At 42.4% G+C, this 19,660-nt stretch overlaps 3 protein-coding genes across 4 annotated transcripts; 1 reads left to right on the top strand and 2 right to left on the bottom strand.

Annotated features, from left to right (window-relative positions):
- Positions 1–741: 741 nt before the first annotated feature.
- tdh2 (L-threonine dehydrogenase 2) lies at positions 742–4,609 on the bottom strand. The gene is made up of 8 exons (XM_031728059.2): positions 3,604–4,609; positions 2,972–3,014; positions 2,817–2,887; positions 2,580–2,729; positions 2,315–2,487; positions 2,146–2,236; positions 1,794–2,063; positions 742–1,707 (listed from the first exon to the last, which is right to left on the bottom strand). Exons 1-8 carry the CDS (start codon positions 3,794–3,796, stop codon positions 1,562–1,564), a joined length of 1,137 nt encoding a protein of 378 aa, XP_031583919.2. The 5' UTR covers positions 3,797–4,609; the 3' UTR covers positions 742–1,561.
- A 111-nt stretch (positions 4,610–4,720) lies between these two features.
- On the bottom strand, positions 4,721–13,547 carry zgc:154055 (uncharacterized protein LOC556036 homolog). Of its 2 annotated transcripts, XM_031728092.2 has the most exons (11): positions 13,005–13,547; positions 12,640–12,696; positions 11,211–11,319; positions 10,946–11,071; positions 8,837–9,010; positions 8,053–8,270; positions 7,817–7,978; positions 6,723–6,864; positions 6,242–6,462; positions 6,005–6,156; positions 4,721–5,858 (listed from the first exon to the last, which is right to left on the bottom strand). In XM_031728092.2, exons 1-11 carry the CDS (start codon positions 13,187–13,189, stop codon positions 5,758–5,760), a joined length of 1,647 nt encoding a protein of 548 aa, XP_031583952.1. In that variant the 5' UTR covers positions 13,190–13,547; the 3' UTR covers positions 4,721–5,757. The 2 variants fall into 2 exon arrangements, with proteins under 2 accessions (XP_031583952.1, XP_031583953.1); XM_031728093.2 differs by lacking the exon at positions 12,640–12,696.
- Positions 13,548–15,527: 1,980 nt separating this feature from the next.
- Positions 15,528–19,086, top strand: fam167b (family with sequence similarity 167 member B). Its single transcript, XM_031728058.2, has 2 exons — positions 15,528–15,939; positions 16,418–19,086. Exons 1-2 carry the CDS (start codon positions 15,601–15,603, stop codon positions 16,679–16,681), a joined length of 603 nt encoding a protein of 200 aa, XP_031583918.1. The 5' UTR covers positions 15,528–15,600; the 3' UTR covers positions 16,682–19,086.
- Positions 19,087–19,660: the final 574 nt, after the last annotated feature.

The following is a 19,660-nucleotide window of genomic DNA, read 5'->3' as shown; positions in this document are numbered from 1 at the left end:
TATCATCCAGATGCTGCTGCAGAAACAGAGCCTTATCAACCATGCAATGTTTTTCCGGTCTTATTTTGTCCAAATTTGCTGAGCTTGTGTGACTTGTAGCCTCAGTTTCCTGTTTTTAGCTCACCCAGTAGGACTCAGTGTAGTCTTCTGCTGTTATAGCCCATCTGCTACAAGCGTTGATGTGTTGTGTAGTCAGAGATGCTTGTCTGCAGACCTTGGTTATAACATGTTTTTTTTTATTTTGCCTTCCTGTTCGCTAGATTTTCACCAGAGCGGCCACTCACTTGGTATTTTCTCTTTTTTAAACCTCTGCAAATCTTACAAATGGCTGTGTTGGAAAATCTCAAAAGATCAGGAACTTAAATACTCAGACTAGCCAGTCTGAAAATAATAATTTAAGGTGTCTTAAATCATGTTTCTTCCCCAGTCAGATGCTTGGTTTGAACTTCAGCAGGTTATCTGGACTCTTTCTACATGCCTTAATTGGTGTGATTGGCTAGTTAGATATTTTGAACAGGTGTACCTAACAAAGTGGCTGGTGAATACCTTAATTTTGTATATGTTACTCGAATAAATTAGAGAATGAAAGCATAGATGAGAAAACTTTAACTATTTCTTAAATAAAAGTTAAATTTTTCATTTTATAGTGTTCTTGTTTTGATGCTGATCGGGTGTTTTGGATGTAAAAACGACACAGAAAAAAAGAAACTTTGGCAGCATACGATATTCAATGCTCTTTGGGTAAATAATATTTTTATTGTTAAAGGTCTGATTCAAAGTACACAGCATTTTTTAATATATTGTTTTCCTAAGTAAATACGGCCTCATTTGATACTGTTACTCATTCATATTTGTAATCACACCGCTGGCAAAAAAGTAAAGGCTTCCTGTTCTGTGCCACGGCAAGGGTAGTGCGGTTGTATATACTGTGAGTTTCACTTGATAGTCTATATTATAAAAGAGTGCTTTACAAAACAGCCAGGATACATGATTTTTCATTACAGTCCAAAGTCAACTGAGCCAGTCATTCCAGATGATCCTGGATTCAAAATGTCCAACAGATTTGTTGTTCTACACGTGGAACTTGTCCATATTGTATTAGATATTGTAACAGATGCTGAAACACGCTGGTGTCCCATGCATGCGATCAACATCTGAAACTCTTTAAAGCTTAAGAAATGTTTCTGTTCCACCTGAGGCAACATGCCCATGTGTAAAGTGATGCTTATACCATGAGAACAATAAAAACCACAAAGATGAAGAGAAGGTTTGACAGTATCTGATTCCCTGAAAAGACTGAAGTGTGTGTGTGTGTGTGTGTGTGTGTGTGTGCACATGTGTTTGACATCTCACTTTCCACTGAATATAAAGAGGTTATGACTGAGAATTTCCATTTTACAATCAGTCCCTGGCACAGTGCAGCGATGCTCCAGACAAACAGATGATACTGGTTGACAATTTGTAAAAGTGAAGTAAAACAAAGTGTGCTGTTGGTAAATGTAGACTGAGGAAAAGTTAGTGGTAGGTAGGGCATTGGTTAGTCTTGATGCAGCAGGTTTTGCTAGCTGACTGGCAAACCCTCGTTGGTCCTCTTGTCTCGGATGGAGCGGAGCATGTCCGACACCAGCTCCTCAAGCCCAAAGGCTGGCGCCCAGCCCCAGTCTCTCCTGGCATTGGTGTCATCAAATCTCACAGGCCAGCTGTCTGCTGCAAAAAACAAGCAAGGACAATTTAGTTTTATATTGGTTTATTATCAGTCAAACCAGTGATTTAAAAACAAAAAGATCCCATACCAATGGTCTGGCGGACAGTGTCGGGATTGTAGGTGACCTTGAGGTGAGGGAGATGCTTGCGGATTTCTTGGGCCACCTCTTCAGGGGTGAAGCTCATGGCAGCTATGTTGTAGGTGCGCAGTGACAGCTGGCACTCTGGAGCCTGCATGAACTCTACCGTGGCACGGTGGCAGTCAGAGATATGCATCATGGGAAGACGGGTGTCGGGTCGCAGGTAGCACTCATGGTGACCCGTGCTGAGAGCATCATGGAAGATCTGAACTGCGTAGTCTGTGAAGACACAGGTCCGGAGCACTTAGTCCATGACATCCAACGGATTGGAGTACATTTGCACAACACACACAGGTAATACCTGTAGTTCCACCACCAGGAGGCGTGTTAACTGATATCACTCCAGGGTAACGCAGGCAGCGGAAGTCCAAGCCATATTTATGATGGAGATACTAAAGAAAGAGAAGCTGAATGAAAATGAAATGGAGTCACAAGCGTCTCTGTAAGCACGCGTGCAAAAAACATTTTACCTCCCCCATCAGTTCACCATGCACTTTAGACACGCCGTAGATGGTTCGAGGTCTTTGAACACAGAGGTCAGGGGCCGGGTCACGTGGAGAAGAGGGACCAAATGCCCCAATAGTGCTGGGGACAAAGAGGCGCAAACAGTTCTCTAAGGCCAAGTCCAGCACATTATGTAGGCCTGGATGGGCAGAAAAGAAGAGAGCACGAGTTCAACCCTGATTGTTCCTTAAAACCTGGTTACGTGTAAAGCATGTGCATATTCAAGCAGACCTGTGATGTTGATCTTTCGTGCCAAAGCCACATTAGCCTCACCCACAGCGCTAAGCAGAGCGCTGTAGTGGACCAGCCAAGTGATGCGATTATTTACAATAAGTTCTCGGAGGTGTTTGTAGTCCAAAACATCAGCGTATACAAACGGGCCTAAAAAACAACAGTGATGCCAGAAAAAAAATAAAGTAATTGGTAACTTTTAAAGTAATACGCATACTTGAATGAGATTTTACATACCATTGGCGTAAACATGAGGTGGAGGCTTCTTGATGTCTGACAGGATTACATTGTCCCTTCCATACTGTTTTCTAGACATTAACAAAAATATGACGACATTTAAACTTCAAACCTTTTAGCAAGTTTCAAAATCTCAGGAATTTCTACAATCTCACCTCAGCATCTGTGCAAGTCCCACACCTAACTGCCCAAGCCCACCTGCAGACAAAGGCAGGCGTTAACTTTCTACCTGTGCACACAGATAATCTGTATTTGTGGAAGACTGGTAAATCGATAAAAGTCAAATCCATGTTGTTGGTTTTCACTTTCAGATGAATAAAGCTTTGTGTTTGTTTCAAAGCTTGATCCTAGGACAAAAAGTGACAGCAGGCTATTATTCTCCCCACAGTCACTCATTGGCCCTTTTATTTCACTAGCACTGTCTGTACACACTCTATTGTGATGAATCAAAATGGGCTCCCACTGTTGGAGCAAAGTGAACACAATTCAAAAAACCCTGCAGCACATGTTTGTAGCATTTCACACTGATACCCCAGTAAAACTAATTCTTCATTATCATATTCCTACACTTGATTTGATCTGAAACTGGGACTCTGCTCGAAAATGATCCGACTCATTCTCTCTTACAACAATTCAGAACAGAGGCAGCGCAGTGAAAGTGGTAGAAAACAATGGCAGCTTCCCAGGCTCAGTGTTTGGGCAACTGTGGAAAAGTCCTTTCCTGAATACATTAACGTCACACACAAGCAACTATTGTGCATTAATGATGGATGGAAATTTGCATCACCTGTGATGAGCACGCGCACGTTTTCCTGAGGAGATGGGGGGCTGCAGGTGTCCTGGCTGTTCCACCTGCTCATCTGCCTGGGCAAAGAACTGAAGCTGCGGCCGGGCCAGCTCCGTGACCTGCTGAGACAGCCTCGGCAAAACAGGCCCAGGAAAGCGGCAGAGGGCACACAGACCCGCACACCCGGTTTCATGTCCAGGAGCAGTCCTTGATAAAGTTACACCAAACTTAAGCAGATATATTACACCGAACCCCTTAAAATCTCGTGAATGACACCTGGGCACAAACAAGATGTTTCGAATTTTTTTTAAAAAAAGGGGAAAATGTATTACCTGTGTCTTGACGATTTAAAAAAAAAATCCCAGGCAGATGAGTCTTGTTCCACAAGCAGCAGATGTAACAGTGAATTCACAACTTTTCCACTAAACTAAACTATAAAATAAGAGCTGATAAGACAGCATTTAGGGGTCAGAATCAAAAAGATTACCAGCCCATTGGTCACCGTTTCAGTTCACCCAGTCACTGCTGGATAAATAAGCAGGTGCAGTAAGTCATGCTGGGCTATGTGGTTCCTCTCCACTTTGTGTAATCACCAGGGCTTGTGGCTCTTGACTGAGCAGGACTACAGTCTCCAGCGTGCAAAGCAACGTGTGTGCAAACATGCTGACTTGCTGTGCACAGGGATTTGCATTGTGAAGAGTGTTTAGCTGAGCTTAACAGGACTGGGAGGTGTGTCTGTTATACAGCCGACTTCTATTCATAATATTTATGAGCGAATACATATGATGAAATAATTATCCCTTTGCAATTATGCTAAACACTGGAAAATAACAAAGCTTTGGCAAGTTTTAAAGCTGTTAAATACAGAGGACAGAGTACTGAAGGAATCAGTTAGACATGTTGGTGAAATATGCCTGTTCATAGTGATGAATGAGGAGCTGTAGAGGTACTCCTGCTTCAGTCTATTAAATGTAAATCTATAGTCATGAGGCAGTCAGGTTATCTTAGCATACAGGTTAGAAAAGAGAATCATTTAACACAATATGGGATAAATATATATGAAAATCCTAGAGCGAAACACAAACCGAGTGCATTAAAATCACACAAGCACCACATGTTTTGTAAGAAAACTTTTATGCAAGTGTAAAAAATACTGTACATTAAAACATATTAGGCATTGCATATTGTTAACATTCATCTTGAACCAACGTTCAACATATTCAGGTTAACCTTCTTCTCTAATTCACACAAGGTAGGATCACAAAGTTCTGCAACTCTGTCATTAAAAAGAAAAGCACCTAATTTAAATTTAGCTGATCTTTCTCGCAAGTTTGTGTCACCTCCGGACTGCTGCGGTTTTAAGATCCTGTCTAAATATAAAGCATCGAGGACGCCAGCCATTTCTGTTTGTTCTGTTAAACTGCTCTGAGTCTGACTGAGGTAGGAGGGACTCTTCATATACTCTATACTGTTACATGTTTACTGCCGTTTTGAAGGCAAGTCTTCACACGTCTTTAAAAAGACTAAGATTTTCCACTGGGGTAAACAGAGCTGAGTGGTTGGATAGCGTCACTGTTGGCAACTTTTCCTTCTTTGAAAAACATTTTAGTTACAATTCAGTGTGCTTAACAGCTCTAACAATGGGTATCCACAGCTTTGTGAAACAGGTGAATTTAGACATGTATCCAAAATCTGCTTGTTTTGTCCAAGCCAATCTAATCCTCATGAAATTCTTCTGCCTCCTGCACATTTTTGAATGTGATGCATGTTGAAACACATCAAAATTGTGATCCTACAACCTGACTATCATTCTGAGAAGGAACATGAAGATCGTCTTGCCTTTTCACCGCACTCACACTCCTCACCTGACTCAGACACTGGAGTCTGCTGTTTGGTCTGGGACACTGTCCTCTTCACAGGTAATGATCTTTAATAAAAGCTGGGTCATACTGGCACAGAAGTTTTTAAATCCATGGTGTGCGATAAGAATGGGACTTCCAGGTTGGGAGTGATCTACAAGTTTCAGCCAGGGCGAAAACAGTCCAGAGGTGCCCAGCGGGCAACCTTGAAGCCGAGCGGTCAAATCAAAATCAGGTATTTTGTTTTTAACTCCTTGGAACCATGTGATCCCACCTCATTCACACGAACGAGGCATCAGCTGCATGCTAACTTCCCCCACTCAATGACCATGTTCCTGATTTCCTCCTGAGCCTCTTCAAGGTGACGAACCTGCTGGGTCCACCTCAAAAAATAGCCTGAGGGTCAGACAGTGGGGCAGAGTGAGCACCAACACTTAAACTAAACTAAAGCAGTAACAATATAAGCTCAGAACAGCAACACTGCAATTACATTAAAGGCTAACAAAGATGAGGTCTGAAGACACATGCCGGGTAAAGCTCACCTTTCCAGAGCTGCAGAGACTGAGGATGAACTGAGGGCCAGATTGCTAGCTCAGTGCGTTCGTACAGGGGGTTAGAGTAGTAATCCCTCTGCGTGGGCCTTAGCAGAGCCTGGAACAAACAGTGAGTCCTTTCCTTTACTCCCAAGGCACACCTGATTGAAAGGCAAACAAAGTGTGAATCTTAGTTTGAAATGAAGACACTCAGCAGCAATCTTTAAATATGTAGAAAAAACTGACCTTTCCTGATCACTGTTACACAGAAAGGTGCCATAATCCGAGGCATAAACTTCAGTCGCCAGTCGCAGGAGCAGCGCCTCAGAGAAGCCCAGAGCCAAGGGAAACTGCCGCCACAGCTGCCACACACAGTCCATCAGCAGCAGGAACACCGGAGACTCCTGCTGGAGACGAGCATGGGAGTAAGCTGAGTGAGCGCATCGCTGCTGGAACGGGTGTCCTGCCTGCAAACACACACACACACACATGTCAGCTTTTAGGATCTAATTTTGTGGCAACAGATAGAGTCCGTCCTGTAGTCGTTGGCTGTGCTTCTGTTTTTCAAAGCTCACAACTTGTTTGCACACTCATGTCAGAAGCAGACTAAAATCCCCGATATTACAATGCATTTGTTTGGATTCTCGCCAACATTTATGGGAGCAAATCAAGAAAAAAGACATTTAAAATCTTCTCAATCCTCCTCGACTTAAAACCTGGCACGCGCCTGTATCCACTCTCTCTCCAGCAGTCCCAGGAAGCCCTCCACTGTGCGGCAGCATGGATCCATGATGAGCTGAGCCAGAGTGCTGATGAGCAAAGAGCAGTCTGTCCCTTCAGAGCCGTGAACAAGAACAGAATGGCCATCCCTGGAAGAAACAACACTCATTAACGTGTGTAAGAAAAGCAAACCTCTGTGTATTTGTAAGGAAGACAGTTATGGGAACTGCCCTCTTTCTGTTTCTTCAAGATTTAAAAGAAGTGGTTGTTGGCTTGCCCTCACTTCCTTGTCCTGCGTCTGCTTGTGGTAGCTCTTGGTATTTCTGTGTCTACATTCAATTCAATTCAATGTTACTTATATAGCGCCACATCACAACAATAGTCACCTCAAGGCGCTTTATATTGTAAGGTAGATCCTACAATAATACACACAGAGAAAAACCCAACAATCATATGACCCCCTATGAGCAAGCACTTTGGCGACAGTGGGAAGGAAAAACTCCCTTTTAACAGGAAGAAACCTCCGGCAGAACCAGGCTCAGGGAGGGGCGGGGCCATCTGCTGCGACCGGTTGGGGTGAGAGAAAGAAGACAGGATAAAGACATGCTGTGGAGAAGAGACAGAGATTGATAACAATTATGATTCAGTGCAGAGAGGTCTATTAACACATAGTGAGTGAGAAAAGTGACTGAAGAAGAAATACTCAGTGCATCATGGGAATCCTCCCAGCAGCCTACACCTACTGCAGCATAACTAAGGGAGGATTCAGGGTCACCTGATCCAGCACTAACTACATGCTTTAGCAAAAAGGAAAGTTTGAAGACTAATCTTAGAGTTAGAGCAGTCGAGGCAGATAGCTGCCTCTCCCTGATCCTGATTATGTTCATGGTCTGTTCCTGTTAAAAGAAATTTCTTCCTCCCCACTGTCACCAAGTGCTGATCCTCGGTGGGTTTTCTCTCGAATATTATAGAGCCTTTACTTTGCAATAAAAAGCATGAGATGAGTTGCTGTAAATTGGTACTTTCCAGATAAAATCATATTAGTCACAAGATATTACCATAAAGTTTTCCAAGTCATAAGAGTGTGGGTGTTATTCATACCTCTCCACACACTCCACCAGCAGGCCGGCGGTAGAAAGAGCATTTTGGACGTGCGACAGCCACTTTGAATTCTCCAGCTTACTGAGCCAGCGGTCCATGTTGTTGGACTCGTCACCACAAGCCTCCACCAGTTTAATTAGGCTCTCCTGGAGAGCTTTACCCCTGCACACATATGAGGCAGTGTGTAGTGAAGCAAGTTTGGCAAATCAGTATTATCAGACATTCAGCAAACACACCTTTCCATCGGTCTGTGAAATCTCTTCCAGCGGCTGTAGAACGATTTGGACTCAAACCCTCCACCTGTCATCCTGGCCTGTTGAGCCTGCTGCCTGGAGCGAGTGTCAATTATGTAGCCTTTGTCCGAACCCTCAATCACAGCCTGGAGGAGCAGCTCATCTTCCTTGCAGCGCTTCCTATTGGCTCCTAGCAGCGGCTGACTGCTGCGCATGATTACCTACAACATTTTTCATCCTGTTAACAATGTTCAGTTAAATGTGTAGCCTTAACCATAACAGGTTTTTGAGTTTGGGACTTTAAATTCTTTTATTTTCGTATGATTGCTTTGATTACACGAGTATTTTGTATCATTATGGAATGAGTTTCTCTATGGCTTCCTAGTTTCAAGTGTTGCGCAATATTTGACTGTTTTCTTCTGTTCACTGGTTTTATGAGTGTTAGTTTCGCTCTCTTTCCTCTGAGTACTGTTCTATCCTCCTGTGTCAAGTTCTCCATGTTCAGCAATTCAGTTCTTTTATTTTGGTAGTCAGTTATATCCTGTGTCTTGTCTAGTTTTGCTTCCCTCCTGTCTGGCTGTTTGATTCTCTTCACCTGTGTCTTGTCCTCAGCCATTCTCACTTCCTTAGACTATATATTGTCCCCCTGTCTCCCCGTGTTAGTCGTTGGATTGTTTGTTTCCTCGGATGTTTTCTGTCCATGTTTGGACTTTTTGGACATTTTATATTGCTTTTAGCCATTCTGCCACAAACCGTGACACTAAAAGTCAACACTAAGTCACCTCACCATGCCGTTCTTCTTGTGGTAGTAGCAGAGAACAGGGAAACGTCCTCCCTGTCTGAATTTGGCTGCTTTTTTCAGCGTGTCGTCATCTATGCTTTTTGGGACGATGACTGCCGGAGGGTAGGAGGAACAAACCGAGTAATCTCTGTTCACGGTGCTCAGTCTCCACTTCTCATACTGAAAAAAGCGAGAGAGGCAATAAAGGCAAATGTGAGCTTTAGTATCAAGTAACCTGTTATTATTCATGCTAACCTCCTGGTTGCTAAAGTCACAGGGGACTCTTTGAGCTGAGCTGGACTGGGAGTAGTCCAGTTCATAGGTGAGGAAAGTCCCATTATTTTTATTTTGCATAAAGCGTGTGCTTATGCTTCAAGCTAATCCTTAGTGGATCTTTAAGTAATAACAACTGCCCTATCATGACTTATTTGATTTCTTAGTAAGAGATTAAGAAAAATAAAAGACCATGACTACTACTGGACAGGCTGTTTTCCAGTTAATGAACTTGGGGATGATTTTAGGGAGGTCTGCACCTTTCTTCGTATCCAGACTGCAGGATCACTTCTGTGTGGCCTCTTTTAGGGACATTTTTTCTCAGTAGTACCTACACCTGATTAGGTGCAGTCCTGAAAACCCAAATTGTGGAACTTGATTCTAATCGGTTAACCTCATGAATAGGTACCATTTCCTCAATATAGCAAATAAAAATGTACTCTAACCAGCTGGTTACTTAAGCATAAGTACTGTAAACAGTAGCTTGGCTCTCTCCCAAGTAAAGAAAGCTTCAATTCAAAGACTTGAGTTTCTGCTTTCCTTAATGTGCACAAAACCTAACGTGGGGCATGTCAAGTCTTTTTGGCACTGTGAGATTGGTGGCCAGAGGAGCCTGCCTATAAAAAACTGGTAAAATCACAAAAATACAGCATAGTAATCAGTGAGCTTCAAAAGTGTTGCTTCTGAAGCTCACTAATTCTTACCCTTGCAGGCAGCCAGATCAGCTGTTTACAGATACTTCTAATGTTTTTGTAAGCTAAGCTAAGCTAAAGTCCTTCTGGAAGCCACTCAGCAAATATCTTAAAACATCCCTGCACTCTTATTTGAAACATCACAATGACAGAAAACCATAAAAACCATGCACTACAGCCTGTACATACTTATAGTTATAGAATATTCATAACATACTTCACACTGTGTACATTATAACATACCATAATAGACCCATTTCTGTAATATACTTACACATCTCTATTATTGCTAATTTATATTGTAATATATCTATATCACGACTAAAGCACTTTCTGGATGGATGCAAACTGCATTTCGTTGCCCTGTACCTGTGACATGTGCAATGACAATAAAGTTGAATTCTATTCTATTCTATTCTATCAGATCACCTGTCTGCGCCAAAGTAAGGTGTCACGCTTCTTTCACCATCATTGCTGTTGAAGAATTCTCCTATAATGTGTCAGGCTAAGCTAAATCACTATAGCTCTGTTTGCCTTATGGTTATGACAACTTTCTCGCTTTTCAGATTTTTATCAAAGAAACTTAATCATCAAGTTCCCTAAATGGTAAAAGATATTCTTCAAAACTCCATCTGGCATAGAGTCATAGTTTCTGTATGAATAGTTGAGGCTCGTAGTTTATAACTACACAGAACAGCTCAGCTCCTGTTGTGACAGTGGGAGAGAAATAATTGGGACTTGCAAATTCCAGCCACTTTATCCTGGGTGAAAAACACTACTCAGGCTGGCCTGATTAAAAGCAAAGATATCCTACATGTTCTGGGACTTTTGTGTCCGTAAAACACATGCAAAAATGCTGCCCTCAGCTGCGACCCTTCACCATAGCAACATGCCATTCCCACGGGAAGACGTTGGTGTGTTAAACATGAATTCAAACTGCGTGCAACACATTCTGAAGTTAAGGGGAAAACAAATGAAAGCTAAGCAAGAAGGATATCCTGAAGCCCGACCCGTATACTTCCCTGGCATTTTCCTGTCATGTGGTTGGAGGGACATAGCTGGAAAATGTTACCTAAAAAATGTCTGTGTCTACAAGTATTACATTCAGTACAGCAGAAAACAAGCATACAGAGTTTTATATGTTGCTTACAAGTTCCTTCATCTGACTGTAGTGCATTTCAGGAGATGAGAGACCCCACTGCTCCGGCAGGCTGAGCTCAACAGGTCGGTAAAAGAAAGGGTACATCTCGGACACGCAGTCCAGACAGGACAGTGTCTGCAGAAAGTTAAAGAGAGATTACCAATACATGCAAAACAGTGAAAAACATATGCAGAAAAACAACAGGCTACTCTAAGACCAACAGTTAGATTGATTTTCTTATGCCTGTGTGTTTCAGGTTGCATTAGTTGTATACCTCGATAGAGTGTGCAATGTTGAGACACTGTTCCATGCCTGGGATGTCAAGCTGGAGCACACGCAGATCTTTACACTTCATCGTAATTGTTCCAGATGAACCAGACATCCTACACACACACACACACACACACACACACACACACACACACGCACACACAAATATATGATTCTTACACAAAAGAAAAAATGCACCCCCTCTAAGAGCCACACACATTGCCTATGGCGGCGCATAAGGCTCGACTTGCAGCAAAAAAAGTGGGCAAAACGAGGCAGGCAGACTGTCTGTGTATGTGGTGCATATGTATTGATTGATTGATTGATTGATCATACTTTATTCATCCCGAGGGAAATTGGGTTAAGGCTGCCAGCCGTGCCAGCGCCGTCTTACCCTTCCGACCATACATACATTACACAAACATCACATGGGGAAGACAGGTCAGAGGGGTATAACATGGAAAAGCACAACATGAGGAAAGATGAGGAGAAAAAAATAACTCCCCCCAGACTGAGCTCCAACAGGGAGATCAGTTTGAGAACAGAAAAAAACACCTCTGCACATAGCACATGAAAAAAACTCTTAATACACCAAAGAAACACATGACAAGCAACAGGGATGGGTAAAGGGTGAGAGACAGCCAATGTAGACAGTACATCCGGGCCTGCAGCCTATGCGCTGGTCTCCATGATCCACCGTCAGCATCGGAAGGGAATAAGCGTCGAAGGCGTTTGGAGGGGGGATGAGTGTACATCTGCATGTGTATATGTCTGTGTGCGTGTGTGTGTCCAGAGTTCAGCTGAGACAGTGTCCTTCACCCTGCCAGGCTAAGTAAACAGTCTTCCAGCCAACCCAGGTGGCCTTGCATAGAATGGGAAGAACAGTCTCAACACAGTCGTTATCAAGGTGTTTTGTTCAGCTCCAGCCTTGAGACCGCAGCTGGCGCCGAAGGGGTATCCGAATGAAGTGAAGGTGGTTTTAACTTTACTGCGAACAACTCATATGAATTTCAAAGCTGTTCTAACAGTCCAACACTGGTCACTCAATCTCCCGTTGGGGAGCCGCGAGCTTCTCCATGATGTTATCAAACTTACGCTCCGTGATGTTGTCATTCTTGTGCTCAAAGAGCCGATTCTGAGAACTCACGACCGCAGTGAGCTTCTCCAAGATGTATGTATGTGTGTATGTGCGTGTGTGTGTGTGTGTGTGTGTGGGGGGGGGGCAATACCTACCAAAAGGTTTCACATTGCTTTCTAAAAGCTAAGAAGAAAAAAAGCTGTTAGTTGCAAGCAGCACACAGCTCTGAGCATGTGGAAGGTGGCAAACGGAAAAAAAACGTTGCGTTAATCTTGTTGGGAAATGTTACTTCTTCAGAATTGCGGGTAACAAGAGCAGCACACAGCATGACATGGCAACACAGAGGATGTCCAACCTTTCACTGTGGCTTGCATTAGAGAAGAAGCCGGAATAGCCCGTAAGGTTTTCCACACTGGTTAAAAAAGATTTGAGGAAGGAATGAGAGATTAGAGGAATTACCGGCAAGTTCACACCGTTTCGTGTTGATTAGTGTGATTACTGGCTTGATCATGCGAGTTATAATCATAATAAATAAGTTCTAAGATTGACGAGTCCACCATCAAAAGATTTAATCAACAATTTAATCAAATGAAAATTAAAAAAATAATTGCGATAGAGAAAAGTGCAACATTGCTCTCGCAGGATACTCGTTAATTTTCTTAATACGACACATTTTTGATCTGGTTCCTTATCACCTTTCTGACCTCAATCCTCCCTCACCTTTTCTCAGTGGCATCGATGTTCCTGAGGAGCAATAAAACCTGCCGGGAGTCGCTCTCCTCCCTGTCCGAGAAGAGCAGGTGGTGGCCGGTGATGCACAGGGTTCCTCTGCTCGGGGGTTGCAGCGGCTGTCGGAGCACAACATCCTCCACATTGGCCGTCTTGATGTGCTCAGCAAACTCCATCAGCCCCCCCTTCAAACACCCAAAGTCCGTCTGCAGAACTTTGTTTCTGTTCTTTCTAAACTGCAGAAGTGGCCGAGCAGCACCTCAATCACGTCCTCGCCTCTCTTGTAAGAAAACGAAAGCAGGCTTCCTCCTCTGCACGCACAGCTGGTTGGGCAGCGTTGCAGCCGCGCTCTGTTTGATTGGCGATAAGAAGTCTATAAATAGAAGAAGCTTCATATTTTCCTTAACATTGTCGTCCTCTTATGTGGCTACACCTTTGCACACACAGCTGGCTAAGCTCAACTGCCGTGGGAGTGGAAAATGTGCTGCTTTAGGCGACAAAAGGCGGAAGTCTACGTTTCCTGAGACAGTGAGTGAGAAGTGTCACTTATCACTGGTAAAACTGCGCACTGCAGAGGGGGGGGGGGGCACTGTGAGGTGCCTGTAGTATATTAGATTGTCACTAGATGGCGCCATACTCACGCACAAAAGAGCGTAAATCACAACTCATCTGTCAAATACTAAGTTGGCTTTTGCTGAGTGTAAATATTGAACTCTGTCACCTACAAAATATTGACACAGTATCACTTTGCTGGTATTACGGTGCACTACAGTGTAAACAAGTGTCGCTGGTACTGAATCAACAGTTTTCAGTTATGACTAGTTTCATTATATTTTGCAATTTTACATGTTTTGCATTAAATAAAGTCACCTGTAAAATATATAAATATGTATCTATCCTTAATGTAAAGAGTAAACGTAACGTGATAGAGTACACTGTTACGGCTGTTGAACCAACTGGAAAATACGGTGCTTTGTCCTATCCCGTCCATCCATTTAAACACTCATTTTGCCCCAGGGAATATAATTCATGCAGCATAAACCACAATAATAAAAACAGGAACACTGATGCAAGAAAACACACCCGCAAACAAGTTTTAGAATGAAAGAAAAAAGTGAGCAACATAGGCCTAAAATAACTAGTTTAGATTTATTTATGTACTTGAGTTTATGTATCCAGTAAGTTTTATATGCAGTCTTAGTGATAAACTGAGTACACCCCCATGATTCAGGAGCTTGTAGAAGTACCTCTGGCAGTTTTCTGTTTGACTTTATCGATGTGTCACATCATTGCGGAAGAGTTTTAGGCCCGCTCGTCTTTACAGCGTTGCTTCAGCTCATTGAGGTTTGCAGGAATTCATTCATGCACAGCTCTTTTCAGTCAGGTTGAGGGCTGTACTTTGACTGGATCATTGCAGCATATTGATTCTTCTGCTTTTTCAGCAGTTCAGCTGTTGTATATCTGCTGATGTGGTTGGGGTGATTGTCCTGTTACATGGCCCAGTTTTGGCCAATTTCTATCTATTGGACACATGTCTCCACATTTCATTCTGCATTGGTATACAGAGGAGCTCACGGATGACTCAGTGACTGCTCGGTGCCCAAATCAGCACACCTCCACCACCGTGCTCACAGTTGGTATAAGGGGTTTGTGCTGACATGTTATGCTTGGGTGTCTCCAAACATGGTGCTGTGCATTATGGACAAAGAAACTGATGTTGTTCCAGAAGTCTTGTGGTTTGTTCAGTTGCAACTTTGCCAACCTAAGCCGTGCTGCCATGTTATTTTAAGAGAGGAGGCTTTCTCCTGGCAACCCTTCCAAAGAAGCCAAGCGTGTTCTGTCTTTTTCTAATTTTATTATCATGAACTTTAACCTTTAACATGCTAACTGGGGCCTGTAGAGTCTGAGAAGGAGGTCCTGGGTTTTTGCAGTTTTTCTGAGCATTGCTCGGTCTGACCTTGTGGTGAATTTGCAGTAAGCCTGTAGGCTACTTAGTTTTTCACATAGCTGAACAGAAAACTTTGTTTTTCACCTGACTGTGTGAAAATATGTATAGATTTTTCTCATACATCCACTTTTTTTGTACTTTACTTGATTATTTCCATTTTCATACTGCAGATGGAAATTTAATCTGTACTTCAGTGCATGCAGTTAATTGACCTACTTTTAGATCAAAACAATGCAAAGCAAGGCAAGCAGAAAGAGAAAAGCGATTCCTGCACATCAACGTGTGATGTCCAGGAAATACATGCATACATCTGTATTCGTTTCTCTGCTGGAAGTTTCTCCTGTAATATAAATGTAAAAAAATATTTTAAATAGTTTTAAGTCATTTAACTTGTGAATGCACAGTAATAAAATCTATTTTTTATTAGGTAGATAATCAGACTTTGCAGTAAGATCCTGAGGGATTAGGTTTCAGGGTATCTTGTTCCCTCGCCTGACAAAAGCTTGCAAACTCTCCAGCCTCCCTGTCCTGCGCGGGATGGGCGGTCACTGCGCTATTTCTCCCTATAAAGGAGGAGGCATGGACCTGTTGCGCTCTAATCGCCAAGCTGCCAGCGCAGAAAGCAAGCCTGCTCCCTGAATGCTCAGCGTGTATCAACAATCTGCTCCGTCGATGGATTTTAAAGAGCTTGGAGACGGCTCGTCCTCCGAGGGCGACACGGAAGATCTGGACAGCGTGAAAGCGCTCACGGAGAAGCTGAAGTTACAGACCCGCAGACCGTCCTACCTGGAGTGGCAGGAGCGCGTACAGAGCCGAGCGTGGAAGGAAAGAAATTCCGCGGACGGTCCTGGCTCAGGAGGACAGCAAGTCGTTTCCGTGCCGGAAATTTTGAGGAACGGGAGCTCCGAACTGGTTGTGGGCAGCATCTGTGGCTTTGACACCATGGACGATGCCCTGGAGCATCTTAGAAAAGAGCTGGTGAGTTCCTCCAGGGCATTTGAATTGATTTTATTTTTATCTAAAGATGCGTCAAACCTTGAGAGATAATTAGCACTTCTTGATAATCTCATCCTCCAATCATTAAAACTAATACATGAATAAATAAATAAATAAATAAATAATACAGAATCCTCATCCATTCTTGAGAAATACAGATAGCTATCTATCTCCTACTTCACCTTTAAAACAGATAGGCATCTCTTTAGGTGTCAGTGATCTTCCTTGCATGAATACTTGTCTTAACTTAAGGGAAAGAAGTCTAAACACACAGATTGTGAAACAATATGATGCCTGTTTTCTCATAAGCTGCAACCCATCTATTCCACATGATTTATACCCTTTGATGAGAAGATAGGCACCATCCAAATCCAAACTTCCACATATGTTCTGCTAAACTGAACACTGAAACTCCCTTTCTTCTCAACCGCGCTCCCTCCACCCCCTCCTCTTCCCTCAGAGGGAAATGCAAGTTCAGGACAACCAACTGGCCCGTCAGCTGATCCGTCTGCGGGTGGAGATCCATCGGCTCAAAGTGGAGCAAGTGTGCCACCGTCACAAGGAGATGCTGGACGACGCAACGTATGAGCTGGAGGAGTGCGGAGAGGAGTCGGACCTGCTGTGTGATATCCCCATGAAGGCTGCCTTTGCTCTGTCCACCCCTCTAAAACATCTGGGCCTCACTAAGATGAACATCAACTCCAGGCGTTTCTCACTGTGTTAAAGACCGCAGGCCTCGCTCATGCCACTGAGGACGCTCCGTCACCTCCTCTGTGTTTGTGTAGGCATTATTGTTATAAAGGGTTATTTCCGTTTTGGGAGGTGCAGTGGGGCAAAAGTAAAGAGCAGCCACTAGCAGCTGTGAATGAAAATGAAAACGATGATGACTTTGATGTGTGCCTTGGTATGACATGCATGAGGAAGCCTGTGCATACAGACCTGCAGGGCACACACCTTTATCATCACGCAGCTTCCTGCTGGATGAGGTCTGGGCAGCTCTGCTGTTGACTGAGAGAACTAATGAAGACTAAGAGCTAGACTGAAGTATACTCAGTGAACTGAGTACGTTTTTAAAACCAGAAACCAAGGCGATTTGGTGATGCAAATTCATATTTGCCAAAGAAGTTTAAGCGTCACAATAGCTCATTTATAGCTCAGTTTATATTCTTGGACTCTGCAGGAGTACAGTAGAAATTCACATTTCAGAAATGCCTTATTTACCTTCTACTGAGCTCACTCGACCCACTGTTGGAAACGAGACATTTCAGCACCTCGAAGCCAGCTTTATTGTGATTGGCTGCCCCTCTTGAGAAGAGGTGAGGTGATTTTGTTAAGGTTATCCCCTCTCATTGAGGTCATTAGAAAAAACTGTCGGAACTGTGTTTGGAGCAGTCTGCAGCCTGAGCTTTGGGCTCACGGGGATTACTTTGCATACACTGACCTCATTATTCTGATTATTGGGAACTTAATTCATGTTTAATATGAATGTTCTCCATTGTAATGTGCCTAGAACAGATATAACTTATATATACAGTGCTTAGCAAATGCATTAGAGCATGCATTTGAAAATTACCAAATTAATTTTTATACTTCTGAAATCTGGCAACACGTGCAGGTGCTTTAATCAAATTTATATTTTTTAATGAAAATTAAATAAAAACTATAATTAATGTTATCTGTGAATTTTTTACTGAAAAAATAGTAAAGCACATTATTATTATTACTGTTATTGATTAAAATGTCAAATTACAAATTACAGTCATTTACTTGCATTCCTGAACAGAAGCAACAATTTGCCTGATAAAAAACAAAAGAAAATAATTTTTACTTCAAGTTATTTATTTATTTTTATTTTTTTTTACAGATTTCTAAATCATTTGTTAAGCACTGTATGACAGAAAATGAGGAAATGTTCACACTACTTTACATCACCTCAGAAGTTTTGCTGCCAACCTAAATAGGTCTTGGAACAAAAATGAGATGTTACAATTTAGAAAATGAAATAAAGACAAAACATATTGAAGCTGTTTTCAAGCTTGAATCCATGCAGAAGAAAACGATAAAAACCAAAATGACATATTTCCCCTGTGGCCTGCAGTGCTACTCATGCTACCCATCTCTCTGGATTGGTTTGGGTTGGCTCTGAGTTTCTCACTTTGCCTGGCTTCTCTTGAATATAATGGAATCTAATAGCTCTCCCTAAAATACATTTAAATACCTCAGCAGCAACGTCTCTTCTCTGAAATCATGACTCAAGTTTTATTTTTAATCTACCCTGATCTGCCATGTGAGGACTGCAGTTAAGTAAGGTTAAAGCCTCTTTACTTCTTACATGCCATCATGCTTTTACAAGCATCACGATTAGATACCATTTCTGCACAGCCGTGCACTAACTGCTGATGTTCACATCTGCAGATTTTTATTTATTTATTTTTTAAGTAACTGGGTCACGACTTCTGAAAAGAGTCAAATGTATTTCCATCAAATATATTTTTTGGCCCTTTGAATGTCAAGTAAGATTTAAGCAAAGCCATTAACGACCCCTTCAAAAGGTCATGAGCCAAAAAGTTTGGGAAACACAGCTTTACTGATACTGAAGCATGAAAGCAGCTGCTCCTGTCTGGTCTGGGCCGATAAAGAAATTCTCAGCAACACGTTGAAGTAAACAAAGTCCTTTAATGCAGACACTTACAGCAGCCACAGGCAGGTCACACTCCAGCATTTTTACACCTCTTCTTCACAAACCAAAAATATCTCTGCAACCTAGCCGCTGCAGTGACACAAACCAGGAGCTCGTGTCCGATGCTCTTTGTTTTCCATTAGCACGTCAGGATGCTGCAGAGCCCTGATTTTAGACTATATGTGGCTGGCAAGTGACCAAGAGTATTTTATGTTTTAAATGATTTGCTCTTTAGTTTAGTTTAAAAAAAAGAATGAATGAATTTAACTTTGCTTGCATTAAAAGTGTAAAACATCTATTAAATGTATTATTCTATGCAGATTGTTAAATCAAGTTGTAATGTGAATGTAATGACTTAACTGAATGAATATATAAGAAAAACGCCTTAAAGTGTAAATTTCAAAATCTTTTTCTTTCACATAAAGGACATATTAAAGAGTTTTTTGTCATATTTGAGTCAGTTATAATTACTTTATGATGGGAGACAGCGTTACACCTGCCTGTTCAGAATGGGTGGCAGCTTTCTCAAAAAAACACTCATCTGAGCAACATAAGTGTCTCAGGAAACCACACACAGCGAATAGAGTGAAATAAAAACATTCCCAGCCACCTTTTTCAGAAACAGGTTGAGGTTTCAAGCGTTTAGAGTCATGACATTTTGTAAAAGCTTAAAAGTTTTGGTAAGATATCCCTTTTCTTTTTGCTTTTTTACTGCCTTTCAGAGACCTGTTTGTAAGTAGTTTTGGTTGAAGTTAGAATTAGGGTTAGGCTCAGTTTAAGATCAGGGTTAAACTTGTGCTCTGAACTTAGGCTCTGAAATTGAGCTATAAACACAGCAAGGACAGCCAAACAAACAAGCTCTGCTCATCCAAACAACGGCCAGTTCGACCCTGCACTTACTCGGGTGCCCAGAGGTACTCCTGCCATGTTTAAAGGAGCTCGAATGAATGGTTGTTGTGAGATGGGAGGAGCAGACATGAGTATGGATGAACAGAGATATAAATGCTGATGACGGCATGATTT

Source organism: Oreochromis aureus, linkage group 19, assembly GCF_013358895.1.
Source record: "Oreochromis aureus strain Israel breed Guangdong linkage group 19, ZZ_aureus, whole genome shotgun sequence".
Lineage (NCBI taxonomy): Eukaryota > Metazoa > Chordata > Actinopteri > Cichliformes > Cichlidae > Oreochromis > Oreochromis aureus.
Note: the sequence above shows the minus strand (reverse complement) of the source record. Positions and strands in the feature narration are given on the sequence as shown.